Source organism: Hoplias malabaricus, chromosome 10 (genome assembly GCF_029633855.1).
Source record: "Hoplias malabaricus isolate fHopMal1 chromosome 10, fHopMal1.hap1, whole genome shotgun sequence".
Lineage (NCBI taxonomy): Eukaryota > Metazoa > Chordata > Actinopteri > Characiformes > Erythrinidae > Hoplias > Hoplias malabaricus.
Genome location: NC_089809.1, coordinates 18,782,447 through 18,801,316, shown reverse-complemented (window position 1 = coordinate 18,801,316; position 18,870 = coordinate 18,782,447). Strand labels below are relative to the sequence as shown.

The window sequence follows — 18,870 nt, the reverse complement described above, 5'->3', positions numbered from 1 at the left end:
ATAATCACCTGGGGGCTAATACTGAACCCAGGACCCTGGAGCTGTGTGGCAAAATGACTTAAGCAAATATTTAAAAGGCAAAACTCTATAGTTTCCCTTTAAATTGCTTTTTATGATTCCCGTATCATATCCACACCATGAGATGACATGTTTTGCAATGGAGCCCTTGTATCAGAAAATAACATGAAAAAATAATAAACCAAACACAGCTTCTCTTAGGAAAACATTTATTGGATCTGAATCTTTGGAAAGTTCGTTGATCTGAGCTGATCAGAGACAGTAGACATCGGCGCTTTGCTCTCTCGTGACGCAAATGTGGAAATACAAAACAGTGATTTCAGTTTTTAAGGCCTTGCTGTTTTATTCAGGTTTGTTTTGTCTTCCTACAACAGCAATTATACAGAAGCAGTATTGAAAATAAAAGATTCTTTTCCTCTTCTTCTTATAAAAAAAATCAGCACAAAATTTGAAGGACAGTACAAAAATGAAGAGATAATCAGGTAAGTGGGAATTTTAGATTTTGAACTATAGGAAATTTGTATACTTTTCAATAATGAAAACATCTTGATAACCATATATTTCAGAAACATGTCACATGTCCTGAAACTATTAAAAAAAGAACACAGTCTTTTTTTTTTATTCGGATTTTGTTTTTTACAAATGAATGCTATAAACACATAAACTTTTTAAATATATCTATCAGTGCAACATCGTTTCTTCTGTTCTTATTTTTTGTGTTTTTTTTTTGTTTTGTTTTCTTGACGCTACAGTATGCTTTCTTCATGAAATCTCACTGAAGCTCGTCCTTCTTTAGCTTCAGCTGACTCACACGTAGCTTTGAGAAGTGGGTTCATGAACTGGAGTTAGGAAACTAGCAGAGGGGAATGAAGAGAGGATGTGATTGTTTGTATGTTGTTGTTGTTGATTTTTTTTTAGTTTGCCACAGAACACAACACAGCACATAAACATACCTAGAAACCTTTAAAACAGTAGTCAGTGGTAAGGGTTATGGTAGGAGCCAACTTGGTTATTCCATGTGATGTATATGAATGTTCTTAGGTTGTAGAGATTTGCTTGTAAAGGATGACCAGTGCTCTGTTCCCAATACAAGTGATGCAACACATTGACAGTATGTGACAGACCAGCATAAGATCGTTAGATATTCCACGCTTATTCCGTATATCCCGTATCAGCAGTGAGTCTTTTGTGTGATTTCTTCCCAAAATCCAGTGCATTATCAGAGGTGTGAAGGATGAGGTGGCTTCAGTGCTGTTCCTGTAGATGTGTTAGACAGTGTGCCCCCCCCCCGATCCCCCTTTTTAGTTTGGCAAAGGTCCTTTGGTACAGACACAAGGCCAATGTTATGATTCAGGGACATCAAGCACAAGGCCAAACTTATGACCACAGCCTCCGACTGACTGGTCAAGTGTGACATCAGCAAAGACACAATAGCATGAGATTAGCAGTTCTGAACGTGAGGCTACGATGGGAGATGCGCTACAGTGAAGAAATTAGCACCATTCTTTAGGCACCCCCACATTCATGAGTCTCGTTCAAAATGTGCAGCCCGTAGAAGTTGACCACAAAGTGAGTTTGAGGTGAGTGGACGGCGTAAGAAGCACTTTGTTAAGGGGGGTATATGGAGCAAGTGGCAGCTTATTCCAGATAAATGCAAGGTGATGATGAGCTGTTGTTCATTTTTTTCTTTTTTTTTGTGTGGGTTTTTTTTTTGGTATGCTGATGCACATCTGGATCATGAGCAGAGAGATATAAAGAGAGACAGAAACAGATAAGAGCTTTGCTTGCCTTCACCCTCAACATTTCACCAACTTTTATAATAACAGACCCTGTGGTGGACAATGTTTTAGCATTTATGGAGCCACATAAGAAATGTTCCATGAAAAAAAAAATATATATATATATAAATAAAATAACATAAAATAAAATATGCACAGAGCAAGAGCAGAGGGTTCCCAAAAGAGTCTCGTCTGAGAATCTGAGGATGAGTGGCACTGTGTCTGTCTGTGTGTATCGTATGACACACTGAATTCATCAAACCACCAGCTTTTACACACGAGCTACATCTCCAGGGAAAGGGGTGGCAAAAATAACCCAACAGGACGGAAACAGCACACGTTTCACTTCCACAATACAGTCAGACGATTGTATCTACAACACACAACCAAAGAAAAAGGGATACTGCAGCTTCTTTTTTGTCCTTTTACTTGATTTCGTTGAAAAGGGCAATAAAATATATTAAAACTTATGTACAATATGTGAGCTCTAAACATTAAAGCGAAATGAATTAAACCGGGTCATGTTTAGCAGATGTGACCAACATTTGTTTTCTTTCTTTCTTCCTTCCTTTCTTTCATTACATATCAGCTGCATGTTCATTTGTGTTTTGTTTCAGAACTAAAGGGATGTAAAACACATCAAAAACTCAACAGAGGAGGCCAAAAAAGATGTACCAAAGGCACTAACTGAACCACAGCTGAAACCCATTGGGGGCTGGATAGTAGCTCCGCCCCCTCAGGTATGTGCCCCGCTAGGAGCCAAATACCCCCACCATTTATCAACCATGGTTCATTTGGGATTTTTTTACACATCTCTTTAAAACACAAAAAACAAGGTTTGTTTTTTAAAAATGTTTTTTTTTTCGTCTTCCCTCCCATTAACAGAAAAGAAAAAGATAAATACGTATAACATTTTCATATATTGGTCTCAACACCAGCATCCGATTGTAGAAATGAGCAACTAAAAATAATAAAAAATAATAAAATAAAAAATTAAAATAATCATCTGTACATATTTCTGTATGTCTCATTTTTCTTAATCCTCATATTCAATGTTTTGTACACAGTGTCCCCTAATGGTAGGTTTCTGTCACTGCAGCTCCTGAGAAAAGCATGGCTCAGTCCCAATTCTCCTCCCAATTGGTTCCCAGAACCTCAGAGCCTTGTCCTCCTCCAGTGGGAGGGCAGCAGCTGTCCGTTGTAGCCCTGCCCCCCTCCGTCTCCGAGGAGAGGTGTTCTCTCATTTGTCGGAGCCTCATGCCTCTGAGTATGCGTTCTGTGAGTTCAGCTTGTCCTTCTTTAGCTTCACACCATCCACCAGCTCAAAGTTATAGTTCTCCAGAGCGGATAAGTTTCTGTCGGCCATGCCGCCGTGCGAGCAGGCGCAGTAGAGCACCACGCCGCAGATGGCCCCCAAGAAGACCCCCAGTGCGCTCATTGCGATGATGGTGATCAGGATGGGGTCCAGTGTTTTCAGCATATTTCCCGGTCCACTGATCTCATTGTTCTCCACAGTGTCTGGGAAATCAGTGATGTCCACAACTAGAGAGAAGCGTAGAACAGTAGAACATTAGACAGAGATGAAGACATACGGATGCTGTAAAGTTTTATGGATTATGTTTTTAGCTATATTTCAACATATCAGCGCTGTCCAATGAGAAACACGTGCCTCCAAAATAGCAACTTAACAGGAGAAGTAAAAAAACCTTCATAAAGTTTAATGGGAATAAAAATATTATATTCTGAGTTATTTGGAGCATTTCTATTGGTTCATTCATCATGACATTTCCACACAATGTGAAGGACAGCCGCTGTGTTCAAATTATGTAGCAAGCTAAAAGTCCACAAAAATGGAGATACATGTTTTTCATTGGAGAGTGACAATATATTTTATATATGTTTATATTAAAAGTCATTATGGCCTGTTTTACCAGTCAGTTCAAATCAAAGTTTGACACATGGTAAATGGTTAAAATGTTAGAGAATATAAAACAAAATTATAGCAGCAAAATCAATAAAACCTAAATTACACAGTTAAAAAATAAAATAAAATAAAAAAGTGCACTCACTGATCTCATTGAAGTTGTCCTCAGGCTGCATAGGCTCTGTAGGTACATCTGGGTCTACACACACACACACACACACACACACAATGAAACAGTTCCATTAAGTGAAAGAATAAGGAGAAAGCCCCCCCAACGTAAACTAAGCTGAAATTAAACAGTAGAAAATCATCCTTGTCTGTTGGTCTAGAGAGGTTTAAGGGTCATAGCTTCAGGACTTTTCAGCTTGTTCACTCACCTTTACAGTCAGCCATGTTGAGATTGTCAAGGATTTTAATATCATCCACAGCAATGTCACCCCAGCTTTTCCTTTCCACCACACCCTCTATCACCACCTGAAAACCACACATACATCACATTGTGTTAGAGCTTCCTTTTCTGAGGATGTGTATCTGTTATTTTGTGTTAAACTACTGGTTACTACTGGTTTATTATTTTTTTTCATTGAAGCACATGGTACTCACATGGTAGGGTTTGCTTGAGTGTGGTATGAGCACTCTGCCCTCCCTCCAGCGGTTGCCCTGGTGCCCGCTGACTGTCCAGAGCAGCATGTCCGCTGTGGCCTGGCTGCTCTCTCTCCTCTGTTTGACGTGCAGTGTGCCGATGTGCGAGCCGAACATGTGATACCAAAAGGACATGCACAGGTCGGATCCCTGGCTGGTCACAGCTGGACTCACCAGCCTGGCCACCTCAGTCTCCTGGGCTCCAGTTGCAAGCGTGTAGATAAAGTTCCCAGAGCCACCTGGAGAGAGACAGCACAAGCTTTACACAAGCTGCAGGACTCAGAGGAAATGAGAATTTCCATTGTGCTTTTGCAGATCTCTTTACCTTCAGCTGAGATATAATTTCAACGTATGCACCCAAACTTCCTAAAACATATACTATACATTATCTCCATGTCTCCCCTCTCTCTCTCTTACCTGTGTGGTCCATGTTGGGGCCAGTGTTGAGTGTTGGAGTACCGCTGGACTGTATCTGCCACCTGTAGCCGGTATCCTCGGACGTCCAGCCACAGAATGAGGGGTCGTTGGCCCAGCCGAAGTCACAAGCAAACCAGAGGAAAGCTAGAAAAAAAACACACACAAAAAACAAAAGCATATATGATTAGAATTACTAAGATGCTTATGTTAAGTTATGTTAATCTCTAATTAAACAGGATTTAGTAGCTGTCTGTTGCATTAGCCCTTGAATGGTACTGAGCTAGTAAACTGGGTGACGTTAATTAATATGGCCACTAGGGGGTAGTGCTATGTTTGAAAACGAGACCAATAAACACATTCTTGCAAAAGTAAAGAAGCTATTACTGACTGTGCAGACAGAAGATGCTGAGTGATATTTAGAAGTGCATAATATTGATGAAACAGGCAGAAGGTGTGAAATTGAGCCTGTTTTAATGCAGCCTTGTCTCTCTTTTGTGTGACAGAGAGCAGGAGAGGACGAAATGAGAGAACAAATGATTGTGAAATTCAAAAAAACCCTAACGTCTCAGAGAAGACATGTCTGGGGTTTCCACTGTCTGTACTGTGTCTCGGCTTCTCTCCACACAGTGTAAAATACAATAACGAAGGAATCAGACTGGCTTTCGCAGGGTATTTGCCCAGTGAAGAGGAAAGAATTTCCCATTAAAAACCACGGCTCAGGCTTACAGCCACTGTTGCTCAGAAAATACCAGTTTCCAATTAAAAGTTATTTCTCTTTTTCCATTTTCATGAGGCTTTGGACTGTAGCAGTGGAAGGTACTGGGCATGGAGGAGCTTCACCACAGGCCCAAAAACGGTCTGAATGGCTCCCGTCACAAATCAACCACATTCAAAATGGAACATGCAGATCTTTTTGGGGGTTTAACACTTCAGGACCACACACATATAGTAACACAAACGTACACATTCCACTTTTCTCTGACACACACACACACACACACACACACACACATATCCAGCCTAATTAGCGACAGTCAGATAAGGGGCACTGCTCTCTCAGTCAGGCTATGGCTATTAGCATGCAGTCTCGCCTGGCTAATCAACGATTATGCTGAACAAGCTAAACTAAAACGACACTCATTAACGGCTACACAACACACAGTAGTTTCGCACCAACAGTTCAGTCCAGAGCTTACTTTCTCATGCTTCTTAAGGATTAGCCTGAGATCTATACTCATAAGTAGAAGACTGTCCTTAGGTAAATACACAGATAATCAATGAATAAAGGACAGTAGTAATCAATAGGACAACACACACACATACACACACACACACACAGTATATTAGACCATGAAGGATAGTAGTGGTCCTACCTGGTATGATACCCATCTCTGTAGTGGTCTCAGGCATGGTTGTTCCACCTGGCCCAGAAATGACATGAAATCAGGCACAAAGCTAAAACTAAAGACATATTTTATAAGGCACTGTATGGCATTGGACATGGTAGCCTTAGGCTCATCTGTTCAAGTGTCCCAATCTACTGGCTGTGCTTTCCTAATATGATTATAAAAGCTGAGTGTGCACCTGGTTTCCGTACTATGTGCACCTTGAAGTAGCTGAAGGAGCATATTAGAAGAGGTGTCTGGATTTTTTTTTAGACATATAGTGACGATTGTACTTTTCCAGGGAGCCCAAGGCTAATACTAGTTTACACACTCATAACCTTCAACATGTTCTTTTTGGGCTTCAATTGCGACAGCATTGAACAAGAGAAAGCAGCTATACAAGTAAATAAGTAATCAGACTGAAATGTGATTTAGCAAGAGCATATGTACACTCAGTTAGCGGGAACTAAACCAGTTAGCATTAGCGATGAAAGAGCAGGAGGAGAAGTGTGGTCAGTGGTGAACAGGCCAAAGTGGGCGGACCCAGGAGGAGGAGAAAGGGCTATGTGCATTGTGTAATTAGATGAGCAACTCTAGGGCAGCTGACAGAGGAGAGTAAATGTGTATTAGCAGAGAGAGATCAGACTTTAGCAGTCTAATAATGGGTTAGCGGTTAGCATGCTTAGCCAGAGCTCTGCAGTTCTGCAGTGTGCAGGTGTGGTGAGGAAGGCGCATTCTCTGCAGGCTGGTGTTAGCACCTGTCTGGTCGTAGTCATCACCTGTTCCACTGTGACAGGTGGCCTGCTCATCATCACACTCGTCTGAAGGGGTGGTGGGGGGAGCAGGGGTCGTGGGCGGCATAGTGGGTGCTACAGTGAGAAGGAGAGAGAGATACAAAGATATTGTCAGTCCATAATTTGTAGACTTCAGGTTTATACAGTAGACAAACTACATTAGTTTCCACCATTGTAATCACACAATGTTTTTTGATGTAACAAAGCTGTAGTTGTAGTTGTGCTCTGTTTTCCTCCTCGTCCATTTAGCCGCCATTGCTTAGTATAGCAGTAGATCTTGGAACATTGCTCTAAGGGTTTAACTGCAGTCTACCACAAGTCAAGTACAGCGTTTGGGTGATTAGGATCACAAACAATATTCCAACTCATCCCAAGGGTATTCAGTGTTGCTCCATTAATCCACAGACCAATGCTGGCAGGTTTTATACCCCCTTAGCCCACACTTGGCATTGAACATGGCAATCTTAGGCTCATGTTGCTTTTTTAAGATTTTCGGGTCGTATGGTGACGACTGTACACAGTAGCACATAAGTCATTTCATTTTCAACTTCTCAAAATCATTGAACGATTTAGTACTAATTGCACAGACAAGTGTTTTGATATTAAAGATGTTCAAATTGGCCACTAGAGGGCCTACTAACAGAGGCTATACAAGTTTACACAGACAATAGAGTATGTTCTAATATACAGTTTCAGCCAACATTGTTATAATATGTTTTGGTTCATCGTCAAACAGGTTCATATTTTTGACCTTTGTGGTTAATCAAAACACAAAAACTGCCACCAACCAATTTAACCAACCAGGAGCTTTCTCCTGGGCTTGGTAAATTTGTTTGTTTGTGTGTGTGTGTGTGTGTGTGTGTGTGTGTGTGTGTGTGTGTGTGTGTGTGTATGTGTGTGTCATATGGACCAATGCATATGTGTGTGGGTGCTGGTCTGGCAGGCAGGGGAGCTCCACCCTGGGCCTGGTGGTGTTCTGGGAGGCAGAGGGAGCCTCTCATTAGTCCTGCATGTGCCCCGCTGCCTGTGGGCTCACTGCCCGATACACTCTGTTTACTCACAGCTTGTAATGAGCGGCCCTTAAGCCTGCTGGGGTTTCCCGAGGTTATGGGCGGGGGGTGGGGGGGTGTGGTGGATGGGGGAGAGTGAGAGCGAGAGAGAGAGAGAGAGGGAAAGGGAAAGTGAGTGGTCCCTATTTGAAGGGGGGAAGGGCACTTGAGGCCAAGTTACTGAAAGGGTTGAAGGGTCAGAAAGTTACCAGTATTAGTCATGTTCAGTTAAGCCATGTGGATTAAAACCTCCTGCTACAGCTTAGCACCCTGCGTTTATTACTCACAGTACTGACAGCACAAGTCTGTGCATGTGTATGTCTGATGCTATTGTATTTATGCTAGTTTGCTAGTATATATATATTACCTTCTTTTTGATATTGATATATATGTACTTTCTAAAATACCTTCTTGGTGGAGGGTTACATGCAGTGTGTTCTAAGGCAAAGAAGTCCCTTTCCAAGTTTAGCAAGTGATGGAATGGAATGTGCTTGGGTGCGTGCATATGAAGTTATCCTGTATTCCCATTTCCATTCCCAAGAGTGGCAACCTACATGTTTGTGTTTGTGTTTGTCTGAGAGGCAGACACACTGTTTGAGGGTGCGTAAACTGTTTTGAATTGTCCATATGTGTGTACGTGTTGGCACTGCCAGTGAAAACAAGCACCATCATCCAGCTAAAGCCCACAGTGGGATGCTGTAGCTTATATAAGCCGGCTTCACTGAGTCTAGGAAAGCCAATATGTAAATCCACTTAACTCTGCCTCAACAGAGAGCGCTCTCATAACAAACCAAATGAGCTCAGAGAGAGAGGGAGAACACTGGGGGGGGGGGGGGGGGGGGGCAGAGAGGGAGAGGATAAGAGGGAGAAAGATAAGAAAAGGAGATAAACAGATAGATCTGTAGAAAGCAGAGGGATGTCTGACTTTACAATGATTTGAGGTGATTATGATTCCTCGGGAGATGATTTAATGCTTCATGAAATTTCAAAATTGAACACAGTTGAATGTAGTTTGATTAATTTTTGTATGATTCATGCAAATCGTGAATGGAAGGCATATTTAACCAGTCCAGGAAAACAATAATCCAAGCTTTTTATCATGTTTACAGCCCCCAGGTTTTCTTTCTTGTCAAAAGTGACTCGATTCGTTCCAAAAGAGACACTGTTGAATCAGCCTCTTCCAAAGCTTCATACTGAATTCTAAAACTCACACTAGACAGGCACGGAGGGTCACCCTGGAAGACAGGGAGAGGCAGTAGGTCAAAGCTAATCCCTTCAGGCAGGTGGACTCTAAATCCACTGCGGTGATGAGAGGGGTCCCTGTCATTATGGTGGGCACACACTGATGCTTACTTAGGCAGGAGGATTCCTTTGATGACACATCTGCGGGACAACTGTGTTGATCCTGGTGAAAGCTAAGCCTCCAGGCCAAACTTTCTACCCTCATGGGTGGATCCATGCAAGTTCAATCAACTTGTATTTATCCCTTAATGATGAGGCTTATTGGACCACACAGAAGAATATTTCCAGCTGCTTCATTTCGGGAATCAGATGCCCTTCGGTTTGCTGCTGATTTGTTTGCTTGTTTTGAGCATCTTTGCAACGTGTACATTCTGAAGAGAGGCCGCTATAAAAGGGCGAATGTCTGACACGGGTTTATTTCTTAGCTACAACATATCTCAGTGTTGGACTTGATTATACTGGATTGATTATTAATCACTACTTGACCTCACTAATGACCTCAGGCAATCAAATCCTCATAGTAATGTTCCAATAATAATCCCCCCAAAAAATTGGAAAATCAGCTCCACAGACCAATCAGGAGCACTCTGTAGTCTACTTGCATCCCTGCAATTTTTCTTACCCCCATTCCACCCTGTTCTTCAATGGTCATTGAGTGCAGGTACAAGGTTGGTGTTCACTGTCGTTCTTTCAGAGAAATGTTTATTCATGGCTCATCTATTGCCACTCTTCCTTTTCGAAAGAACAGGTGTAAACTTTAGACCTACCTTCAATCTCACAGCCCAGGAGCTCTAGCCTCAGCCCCATGCCTGTTGGCGTAGCTCTGTCGGGATAAATCCGAACAAAGCGCGTCAAGATGGGCTCCACTGTCCTCAAGACTGGAGTATCGTAGTTCATATTCCCCTCGAAAAGCTGCACCACAGAAAAAAAACAGAGACAGTCATTATCAAACGGATATGGAGCATAACTCCGAATTCAGCCACATTTATCCCTGTCTTCTTCGCTGCACAGGAGAAAGTGATGAGATAGTGCAGGGGATGAAACAGAACAAAAGGCCTCAATCCGCTGATTGACATTTGAAGTGAACGTGCCAGCAAAAAAGCCCGCTGGCTACTGCCACGCTCCAGAGCAGCAGGACGCCTTCTTCACTGAAATCTCCCACCCGGCTTTCCCTTCAGCTTCACAAAGACTTCCTACCAGGCTTGGGCTACCACGGGAGAATCAGAAAACGAGTGTGTAGGGAGAGGGAGGGAAAGAAAATGAGGATAGAGGAAGAAAGTGGAGACACATGTTTCAGTTATAACAAAGGTCCAGAGCAGGAGGCTGAAGGGAATTAATGGGCTTCAGCTCTAACCTTACATGGTGGATGACAGAGAGTAGAAGGGAGATTTAAGAAGGACAGGAAGATGTTGGGCCTGTGCTTCTCTATGCCGTGTGGGGGATCTACAGCTTGAGCTTCTGAATCCTACAGCTAATAATCTGTAGGTACCATATGCTAAAGCTAAACGCATTTACTATTAGCTACAAACATCTCATTTTTCACCAAGAAATTGAATGCACATCATAATAATCATTGAATTGATTTTAACCGTACTGTAAATGTAATTACATTATGATAATAAATAAATAATTACATATTATTACTTTGTTATTACCATGTAATATGTTTCTTATATTTTTATGTAATAAATTACATTCACATTTAATATACATCCTGTATCAACAGGTTAAATATCACATTTTAAAACATTTAAAAAAATCTTTTAGTTATAAATGTATTTAAATTATGTTTTACACTATTTTCTAATTATAATGACTAGTGATTCTTAGTTATTAAAATAATTGGCACCAAGCTGTTGCCATTATTTGTGTGGAAACTTGGGAACATTTTGAAAGTGATATGCAAGTCAGTCCACTGCAAATAAGTTAAGCCTCACTATTAGTTTTATTAATATTATTCAAATTGTGAAACTCCCTGGTCAGTTTGAGGACCTCCAATCACCCAACCATCTTCCTCCTGCTCTTTGTGTGCCCTTTCCTCACCTTGGGTTTGTTGCCGCTGGCCTCCAGCACCATCTTCCAGTCCGAGCCGTTGTTGCTGTAGCCCAGTCGGAACTTCTTCATGAAGACTTTGTTCTCACGATGTTTGCCTCCTTGGATGATGAGGCCACGAACCAGCTTCTCCTGACCAAGGTCCACCTGGAGCCACTCATCGGAGTAGGGCTGCGGCTGGGGTATCAGCGTCCAACCCGAGCGACTGGTCAGCAGGCGGGCGTTCTCTGGCACCCAGCTCCGGTCAGTGTGGGAGGAGACTGTGATCTGGTCATCGGTGATGAGGCCGGACACCATGCCCATCATGCCAGAGCATGGATACTCTGTATGAGGAAGGGGAGAGAAAGACTCAGACTCAGGTGGCTTGAGGAACAGCAGCAGAGTAGAACAGAGCATATTCATCTGGTGGTAGAGACACAGTGAGAAATTAAAAAGAAATGCATGTTGCCAGTTCATTCTCCCCCTCACATCTGTTTTTAAAATGTAATAATATCAGAGCCAAAGCATGTACAATCATAAACAACAAAGCCATACCAATGCACACTGCAAGGCGAGAGACAGAGAGAAAGAGAGAGAGAGAGAGAGAGAGAGAGAGAGAGAGAGAGAGAGAATGGTAAAAAGTGGAAAACAGAAAGATAAAGGAATGAGAGAAGAGAAAGAAGAGGTGTGAAAGAGAGGAGAGAGAGTGACACTAAAGTGGAGAAAAAAGAAGAACAGTGAGAGCATATACTGCAGCAAGAGTGAGGAAACAGCATGTAAAGATAAGCAGCCATGCCCCTGCCACCCCCCCACCCTCTCTCTCTCTCTCTCTCTCTCTCTCTCCTGACCCCTTACATATTAACTCACTCGCCTGTGGTGTTTGTCTCCAGGCATCTAATTAAAACTCTCCTCTCCTTGGGTGCCTCTACTTTTCATATCTGAGCAAGCTTCTTAGCTTTCATCCTCTGAGCCTCTCTCTCTCGCTCTTTCTTGCTCTCTCTCTCTCTCCATTCTCCTCCTCCTCTGCTAACCTCCTTTTCTTTTGTCTTTGATATTCCCCCCACTCTCATTTGGCCTGTTCTCTTTTCCCCCCCATGTTCCTGCGCGTGCTCTGTAATCTATCTCCGTGTTTCCGAACCCGCCGCATTTGTCTCAGCCTTCCGTAATGAGCTGCTTTCGTTTTACGCTTTGCTACTTTTTTACAAAAAGGGGTCTCCAAATTACGGAGAAAGCTCCGCTTCACTCAACTGGTGGCAGCGTGTCCGACTCTTCCGAATGGCTGCAGAATTCATGACCTGCCAGCGATATCCTAATCTTCAATCGGATCCTGCGGAGCAGGAAAAGCGTTGGAGATTCGCTTTTGAATGTGTCACAGATGGACCTAATGCGGTGTGAAATACCAACAGAACAGAGTCTTCATTCACAGCCCGTGCCTTTATGGCTGTGGAGGGAAGTTCCTGTTCAGGTTTGGAATGGCCTGAGTGCGCTGGCCCCTGACTCCCAGGGGACACAGACTACACACATTTAGCACAAGACAATCAGGTATACGTGTGTGAAGGAGTCTGTCTGGGCCCTTTCTTGATCTGCCAATGAATGTATTATTACTGATAAACCCCAGGTTGGAGCTGGATCAGAACCCTTGACTTTGTTTATGGAACTCAGCTGTGATTTTGGGGGAAGTTTATCTGGAAGCTTCTGAGGTGGCAATGGTGGTGGGACACGCCTCGAGGCTGTGGGAAAACACACACACACACACACAAGTGTGTATGCGTGTGCCATTGCGTGAGTTGCCGGTCCGGTTGTGTGTTGTTGCTGGGTGTGTGGTGCGGGTGGAGGCCCGATGGCCGCACGCACACATGGCCTTATTTACAAACAGCCAGAGGAAGTTTATTAAGGGCTGTGTGGATGTGGTGTCCCTATCAGACTTGGGGTTGGAGGCACACATGTTTTTCCAACACTTTAAGGATTTAAAGCATAAAAGCATTATAACATGCAATGAACGGGTTCGTGGTAATGTCACGGCATTTATAGAATGCCAGATAGTTTAACATAACCTTATAATCTTCATCTTATGAAGCACATCTTAAAGATGACAAGATACCCCCCTTTCCCACAACACAGTTCTGAGGTCTTACTGAGTCCTCTATGACATGCTTTGGTCAAAGTACCACAAGGACCAAACACCACAGCACCTTCCTCTCCTGTTCAGAACTTTAAAAGGGAATGAGCCACAGTCTTTTTTTCTCTGTCCTCTTTCTTCTCCACTGTCTTCTCCATATTTAGGCCCACACACCATTTTTTTCTCCCTCTGCATTATGATGCCAGTCCAGTAGAGGGTCATACTACTGCTTAAATAGAGACATCTAAGCACCACAAAGCAGAGAGAAAGAAGCAGTGTTTCCCTCATATTTTGTGGTGTTTAGATGCACTACACATGTTAAAAGTCCATTATTTATTTCAAATAAAACCTCCTTCCATATTTATTCGCATGTGGGAATCTGAAATCTAGTGTTACTTGCATGATCATGTTGTAGTGTACTATCTTAATTCACTATATAGAGAATATGGAGCTATTTGAACTTCAGCCAGAAACAGTCATGCTGTGTGAGATCAGCTTTTTCGAAAAAGCGCAGTTTTGGCCATAAATCCAGTCTGGATATGTCTGGACAGGGCCTTCACTGGTACCTGTATTTCCCCAGTCTCCCTGTGTCAGTTTTGCTTTATTTAACCCCATCTTTGATGTGATTGGAGAGAATCGGTCAAGGAGATGGGACAATTCTAAAGTAAGCACTTGATTTCTGAGAACGGCTCATTACAGCCCATGTTTTCTGACTTAGGCCGCCTCCCAAAACTGACTGGGTGGTCTTATTTCATAGTTTGTGTATTGGTAGGCATCCAGATACACATATTAATGGATTAAATTAGTGATTGCTTGTCAAATGTCCCCTTTAATAAAATGCAGGAGACTCGCAGCCAATGAAATTTAGTGAACAGAATCAAAGCCAGAGCCTAGTGATGACTGTCACGGTCATAACTCCTCTGCTATATTCTGTCACAGATGCTCACAGCTTAAATGAATCTTTAACACGTTGTAACTGCATAGACGAGTGGCTCTCTGTGTTTATATTACATATTACATTTACATTTGACATATCTTACAAGGAGTGTCTTACAATGCTTATGTTACAATGCTTGTGCCGACGTAGTGCAAGGGTTCTTTTTCAAGGACTCATTGGTGTAAAATGGTTTTCCTGCCCAAGCTACTACATCCAGGGCAGCATTGGAAAGGCTACAGTACTGTGGCTTAAACACAGAAGACTGTCCTCCACTATTCCACTGACTCCATTATTATGTCTGTTATTAAACTCAGTTTGCTCTCTTTAGGGACGGTCTTGTGGAGACCACAGCACACCCTCATGTGCTCTAACTCCAGACTGGCATTTCCAAATGTTCTTTTGAGGTTTCTCAATCAATACTTAGCAAGCCATGCTAAGCGAGCTATAGCTGCGCCTTCAAAACTCTCCTCTCACCAGCCGCCCAGCATGGCTGCATCATCAGAGGGAACCCGCAGCACGCCGATGATGTCAAGAGGAGGCCCCAGCTCTTGTGATGTGTTTAGAATGCGGTGCACTCGCCCGCCCTCAACACAACAGACACAGCTGTGCTCCAGCACTGCAGCAAACTGGGCACATGCACGCACACTCACACTCACACTCAAACACACACAGCTCTAAATATGTCTGTATGTATCAAGAGTGTAAAAATAGAAGCACTTATGAATGTAGTGCATGGAGTACACAGCCAGCAGGGCTGCGTGATACACTCACAACAGTGGATGCTCTATAAAGCCCAAGGATGTCAAAATGACGATATAAGAAGTTATAAATTATGAGCAAAAATGCACCTTGCATAATTCAAAATGTGAATCCCATTTCACCCTTTGCCCCTACAACTCAACCCTACCCCTCTGTTTTGCCTAGGGGTAAGGTGTCTCAATTCTGGCTAAGCACAAGGGTTAGGGGGAAGGGTTGGGGCTATATACGTCTTGAAATTAGACGTATATTGCAGTTAGCTAGTAGTTAGTAGTTAGCTAGTGAATCGCCAGTTCCACATTAAACGGTGAAGCAATTACAAACAATCTGTGAATTTAGGTTCATATCACAGAACAGTTAGTAGTTAGTGGGTGGTAGTACTGAACCGTCAAATGCCTCTGAAGGAAGATGATGCACTGAATAACGTAATATTACCCCGTAGCCGAAGTTTGGCATTAAGTATGGTGTAACAGCGCTGAATGTGCAAATTTGGACACCTGTACCTGCATTGGGTGCACCTTAATTCAATAATAAACCCCTTATGTTGATGCCCATGGTTTGTTGTGACTGTTTTACACATTGTGCACAATAGATAGGAGAATTATGATCATGTTGTGAGCATTCTTATAGTGTGTTCCTGTAGTGGTTATTTATCTGAATTCCTAAATTACACAAGCTCCATATTAGAGCCTACAGTTCAAGCCCAGCATGGAAGCACTTGTTGGGCTTTCTGTTGCAATGTCCCCAATAAATCTGTTTATGTCATTGTGTGTGAGGCAATTTGATCTGTTCTGTCATCGCAGCCCTTAAAAATTGTGTTTAGCGTGAAAACTCAAAAGGCAATAACAATAAAAATGTTATTTATTGCGCAGATCTGGTTGACAATACAAACACGTTCCTTCTGCCTCCATGAGCGCAAGGAAAGCGTCTCAGCAGGGAGGCGGTGATGATATGAAAGCCTCCATAATCAAAGCCCTGTAGAGGGTGGAGTCATGCCAAAACATGCAGATGAGCATGCAAATGAGGCCCAGGCCAGCTGGGATGGTGAAACTGGTTGGTGAAGTGCTGTGCATTTATAATACCAGAGTAAATTAGTGTGTGTGTGTGTGTGTGTGTGTGTGTGTGTGTGAAGTGGAGAGGCTGAAGGTCTCGGGAGGTTTACTGGGTTCAAGGGGGGTAGAGTGAAAGTGGCAAGGTTACACTCCTTCAGAGGAAAGGCAGCCGTGCCTGCTGGGGACGTCATTCATTTTAAATGAAGAACATCCAAAACACAGAGTAACATAAATACGTAATCCTCTTTCTCACATGACCGCTTGCCTATAATGCCCTCACCCCGTACACTATTCAGTCACTAAGAAAAATCCCCCACACTTACATACACCACTCAGTGAGACGAATAAACACAGGCCAGGTGTGTGAGTGAAATGTAAACTAAGCAAAGGAGAGATTTATAACCTTGTAGAAGAGCGTGGTCACGAACATTGCCACTGTGTTCAACACTCAGTACAAACACAGATGATTAAACTCCTCACATATAAACAATATGCTTGACAAATAACAGTCTCTGTAGCAGGAGCCTTTTAAGTTAAGTCTAACAAGCAAAACCTCAAGCTCATACTGGACTGACAGGCAAAGAGCTTTTATTATTGATATTGTTTAAAACAGACCATATCTATCTATATCTATTAGTTTTATAACTAATAAACATCACTCTGGCATTTTGAATCCGCACTGACCACAGGGAAGGCATCCCAAACTTATTTTCTAAGAGGTCTCCCTACTGCACTATCCAAGTACTGGCTGGACCCAAACCGGCTTAGCCTCAGTGGATCTGCACGTAGCTTTTGTTTACACTATTTACATCGTACTGACAAAAATTATGCAGGAAACAATGTGCAATGGCAGGCAATAACTCATCCCTATACTCACCCCATATCTTTTATTATGGTGCTCTTCCACTGCATGGTACCTATTTTACTCGGATCTACTCGCTTTTTGTGACCTCATCACTGGTGCATTTTGAACTACAATGACACACCCCTCTCCTCACTACTATATATATAAGGAATTGAAAGCTTTTGAAAATACTACAATGGTAGCTGTGCGTTTGCGCATTATTGTTGTTTTTTGGGACTGAAAACCAGTTCAGACTTATCAGTGTAGTTTTTTCATTCCTTGTTGCAACATCTAGTTCTCGCTGGATTCTTTCATTGACCACTGGTCTAAGAAACATTCACTGTGATACCAGGTACCGATGTTTCCTAATGGAAAAGCAAAAACACCAAATAGACCCAGTGGCAAGCTGCCATTAGGTTTGTTATAGCTAGAAGACGAGAGGGAATGGTTGAGTGGTCATTGTGGCAGATTTAACAGGACATCATTCAATATACCATCCCCGTCTATGCGCTTGGGCACCGGGATCCACAGAAACCATAGACAGAGCGCCCTCTGTTGGCACCACCAACACAACTTCCCACAAAGCAGCCACCCAAGCTTTCTGGATTTACAGTGGATTTACACGTTCTGCAGATTATAAACTAGGTTAATTAGCGACTTTTCCTGCTGATGCTAAGGCTTCAATCCTTATGTCTAAGGCCCCACTGTATAAAAATGTCATCCAAATCAAAAAATGAGTTCCCAGAACGAGTAGCATGTAATTATGATATGATTGCGTCCAACAGGGTGCAAAAATGTAAACCAACCTGAAATCTTGCAGCCGTAAACCTCGAAGCGCAGAGCGATGCCGGTCTCCCAGGAGAAGGGGCGGATCCTGACGTATCGGGTCAGGGTGGGCTTGGGCAGCATGGTCTTGGCCACGTCAGTGGGGTTGGTGTTGCCCTGGAAAACCTGACAGGCAAACAACAAAACACACATTCATTTATAAAGAGCTTTCTGTAGAGGGATTCTCCAAAAGGCAGGCCTTTGAAGCCTGGATCTCACCTAGTTTTCTACCCTAGAAGCACAGGAGTCAGAGAGGAATGTATTCTGGGCAGCTCCCTTAGAAATGATAATGTAATTCTGGTTATGTTTATGGAGTCTGAGCTATCTGCAGAGGCAGCTGCATGGGCTACAGAAGCCGCTTTGTGCTGTGTGTCAGTGGATCAAAAGCGGCAGCGAGGTTCCAAACCCTCTCCAATTATGAGGCTGTCCAGAGGGTCGCTGCACCAGCAGCAGCTCATTTAGTGGCTTTGTCATAAATTGTTGTGTCTCCCAGCTCTAGTTTGCACTGACAGCTAAAGTGGGTTCAGTCGGAGAGGGAAACCCAGCAACAGCCGGAGAAAAAAAGAGAAGGGTTTAGAAAGAGAGGACAAATGAAGTCACATCTGAAGACACTTCTCAGCCTTACAAGCCACTGAAAAGAATCAAAGGGCAGAGAAGCCTGTTTGAACTCTCTTTTATTTTTCTTCTCTTTTAAAGCAACATTAAGTAAGATTTAGCATTTTTTTTTTGCTTTGGGGCTCCACCTACAATTTAGTGCAGCAAAGTGTAATTCAATTTACAGCACTGTCCTGAATTCAAGTGGAAGGAGGGAAATGTAGGAATGGGTTGTTTCCTACCTTCCTCTAAAAGTTACACAGTGCACTTTCTGAAGTGCTGAGCCTTGAGTAGGAACAACAGAGACGCTGTACGACCTATTACATGTCAGTGAAGCATCACAATGATTTTGAAACTGATTTGATTGATTTTAAATAAAAAGTACTACCTAGCTTTGCTTTAAGGTGGCCGTCCATTTTTTGCATAGTCACTGCGCATGTTGTTGCTTCAGATGCAAGATGGT

General features: G+C 42.8%; 1 protein-coding gene across 2 annotated transcripts in view; it reads right to left on the bottom strand.

The window, feature by feature from the left end:
• Window positions 1–238: 238 nt before the first annotated feature.
• The window catches only part of nrp1a (neuropilin 1a), an 84,539-nt gene continuing 65,907 nt past the window's right edge, over window positions 239–18,870 (bottom strand). The window contains exons 8-17 of one of the 2 annotated variants that reach the window (XM_066682741.1): window positions 17,795–17,939; window positions 11,293–11,624; window positions 10,017–10,161; window positions 6,923–7,033; window positions 6,153–6,200; window positions 4,780–4,923; window positions 4,324–4,601; window positions 4,098–4,194; window positions 3,866–3,919; window positions 239–3,338 (exon numbers count right to left, since the gene is read on the bottom strand). In XM_066682741.1, coding sequence (XP_066538838.1) covers window positions 3,052–3,338; window positions 3,866–3,919; window positions 4,098–4,194; window positions 4,324–4,601; window positions 4,780–4,923; window positions 6,153–6,200; window positions 6,923–7,033; window positions 10,017–10,161; window positions 11,293–11,624; window positions 17,795–17,939 — 1,641 coding nt within the window. In that variant the 3' untranslated portion in view covers window positions 239–3,051. The remainder of the gene's footprint in view (window positions 3,339–3,865; window positions 3,920–4,097; window positions 4,195–4,323; window positions 4,602–4,779; window positions 4,924–6,152; window positions 6,201–6,922; window positions 7,034–10,016; window positions 10,162–11,292; window positions 11,625–17,794; window positions 17,940–18,870) is intronic. The other variant, XM_066682742.1, reaches the window with a different exon arrangement.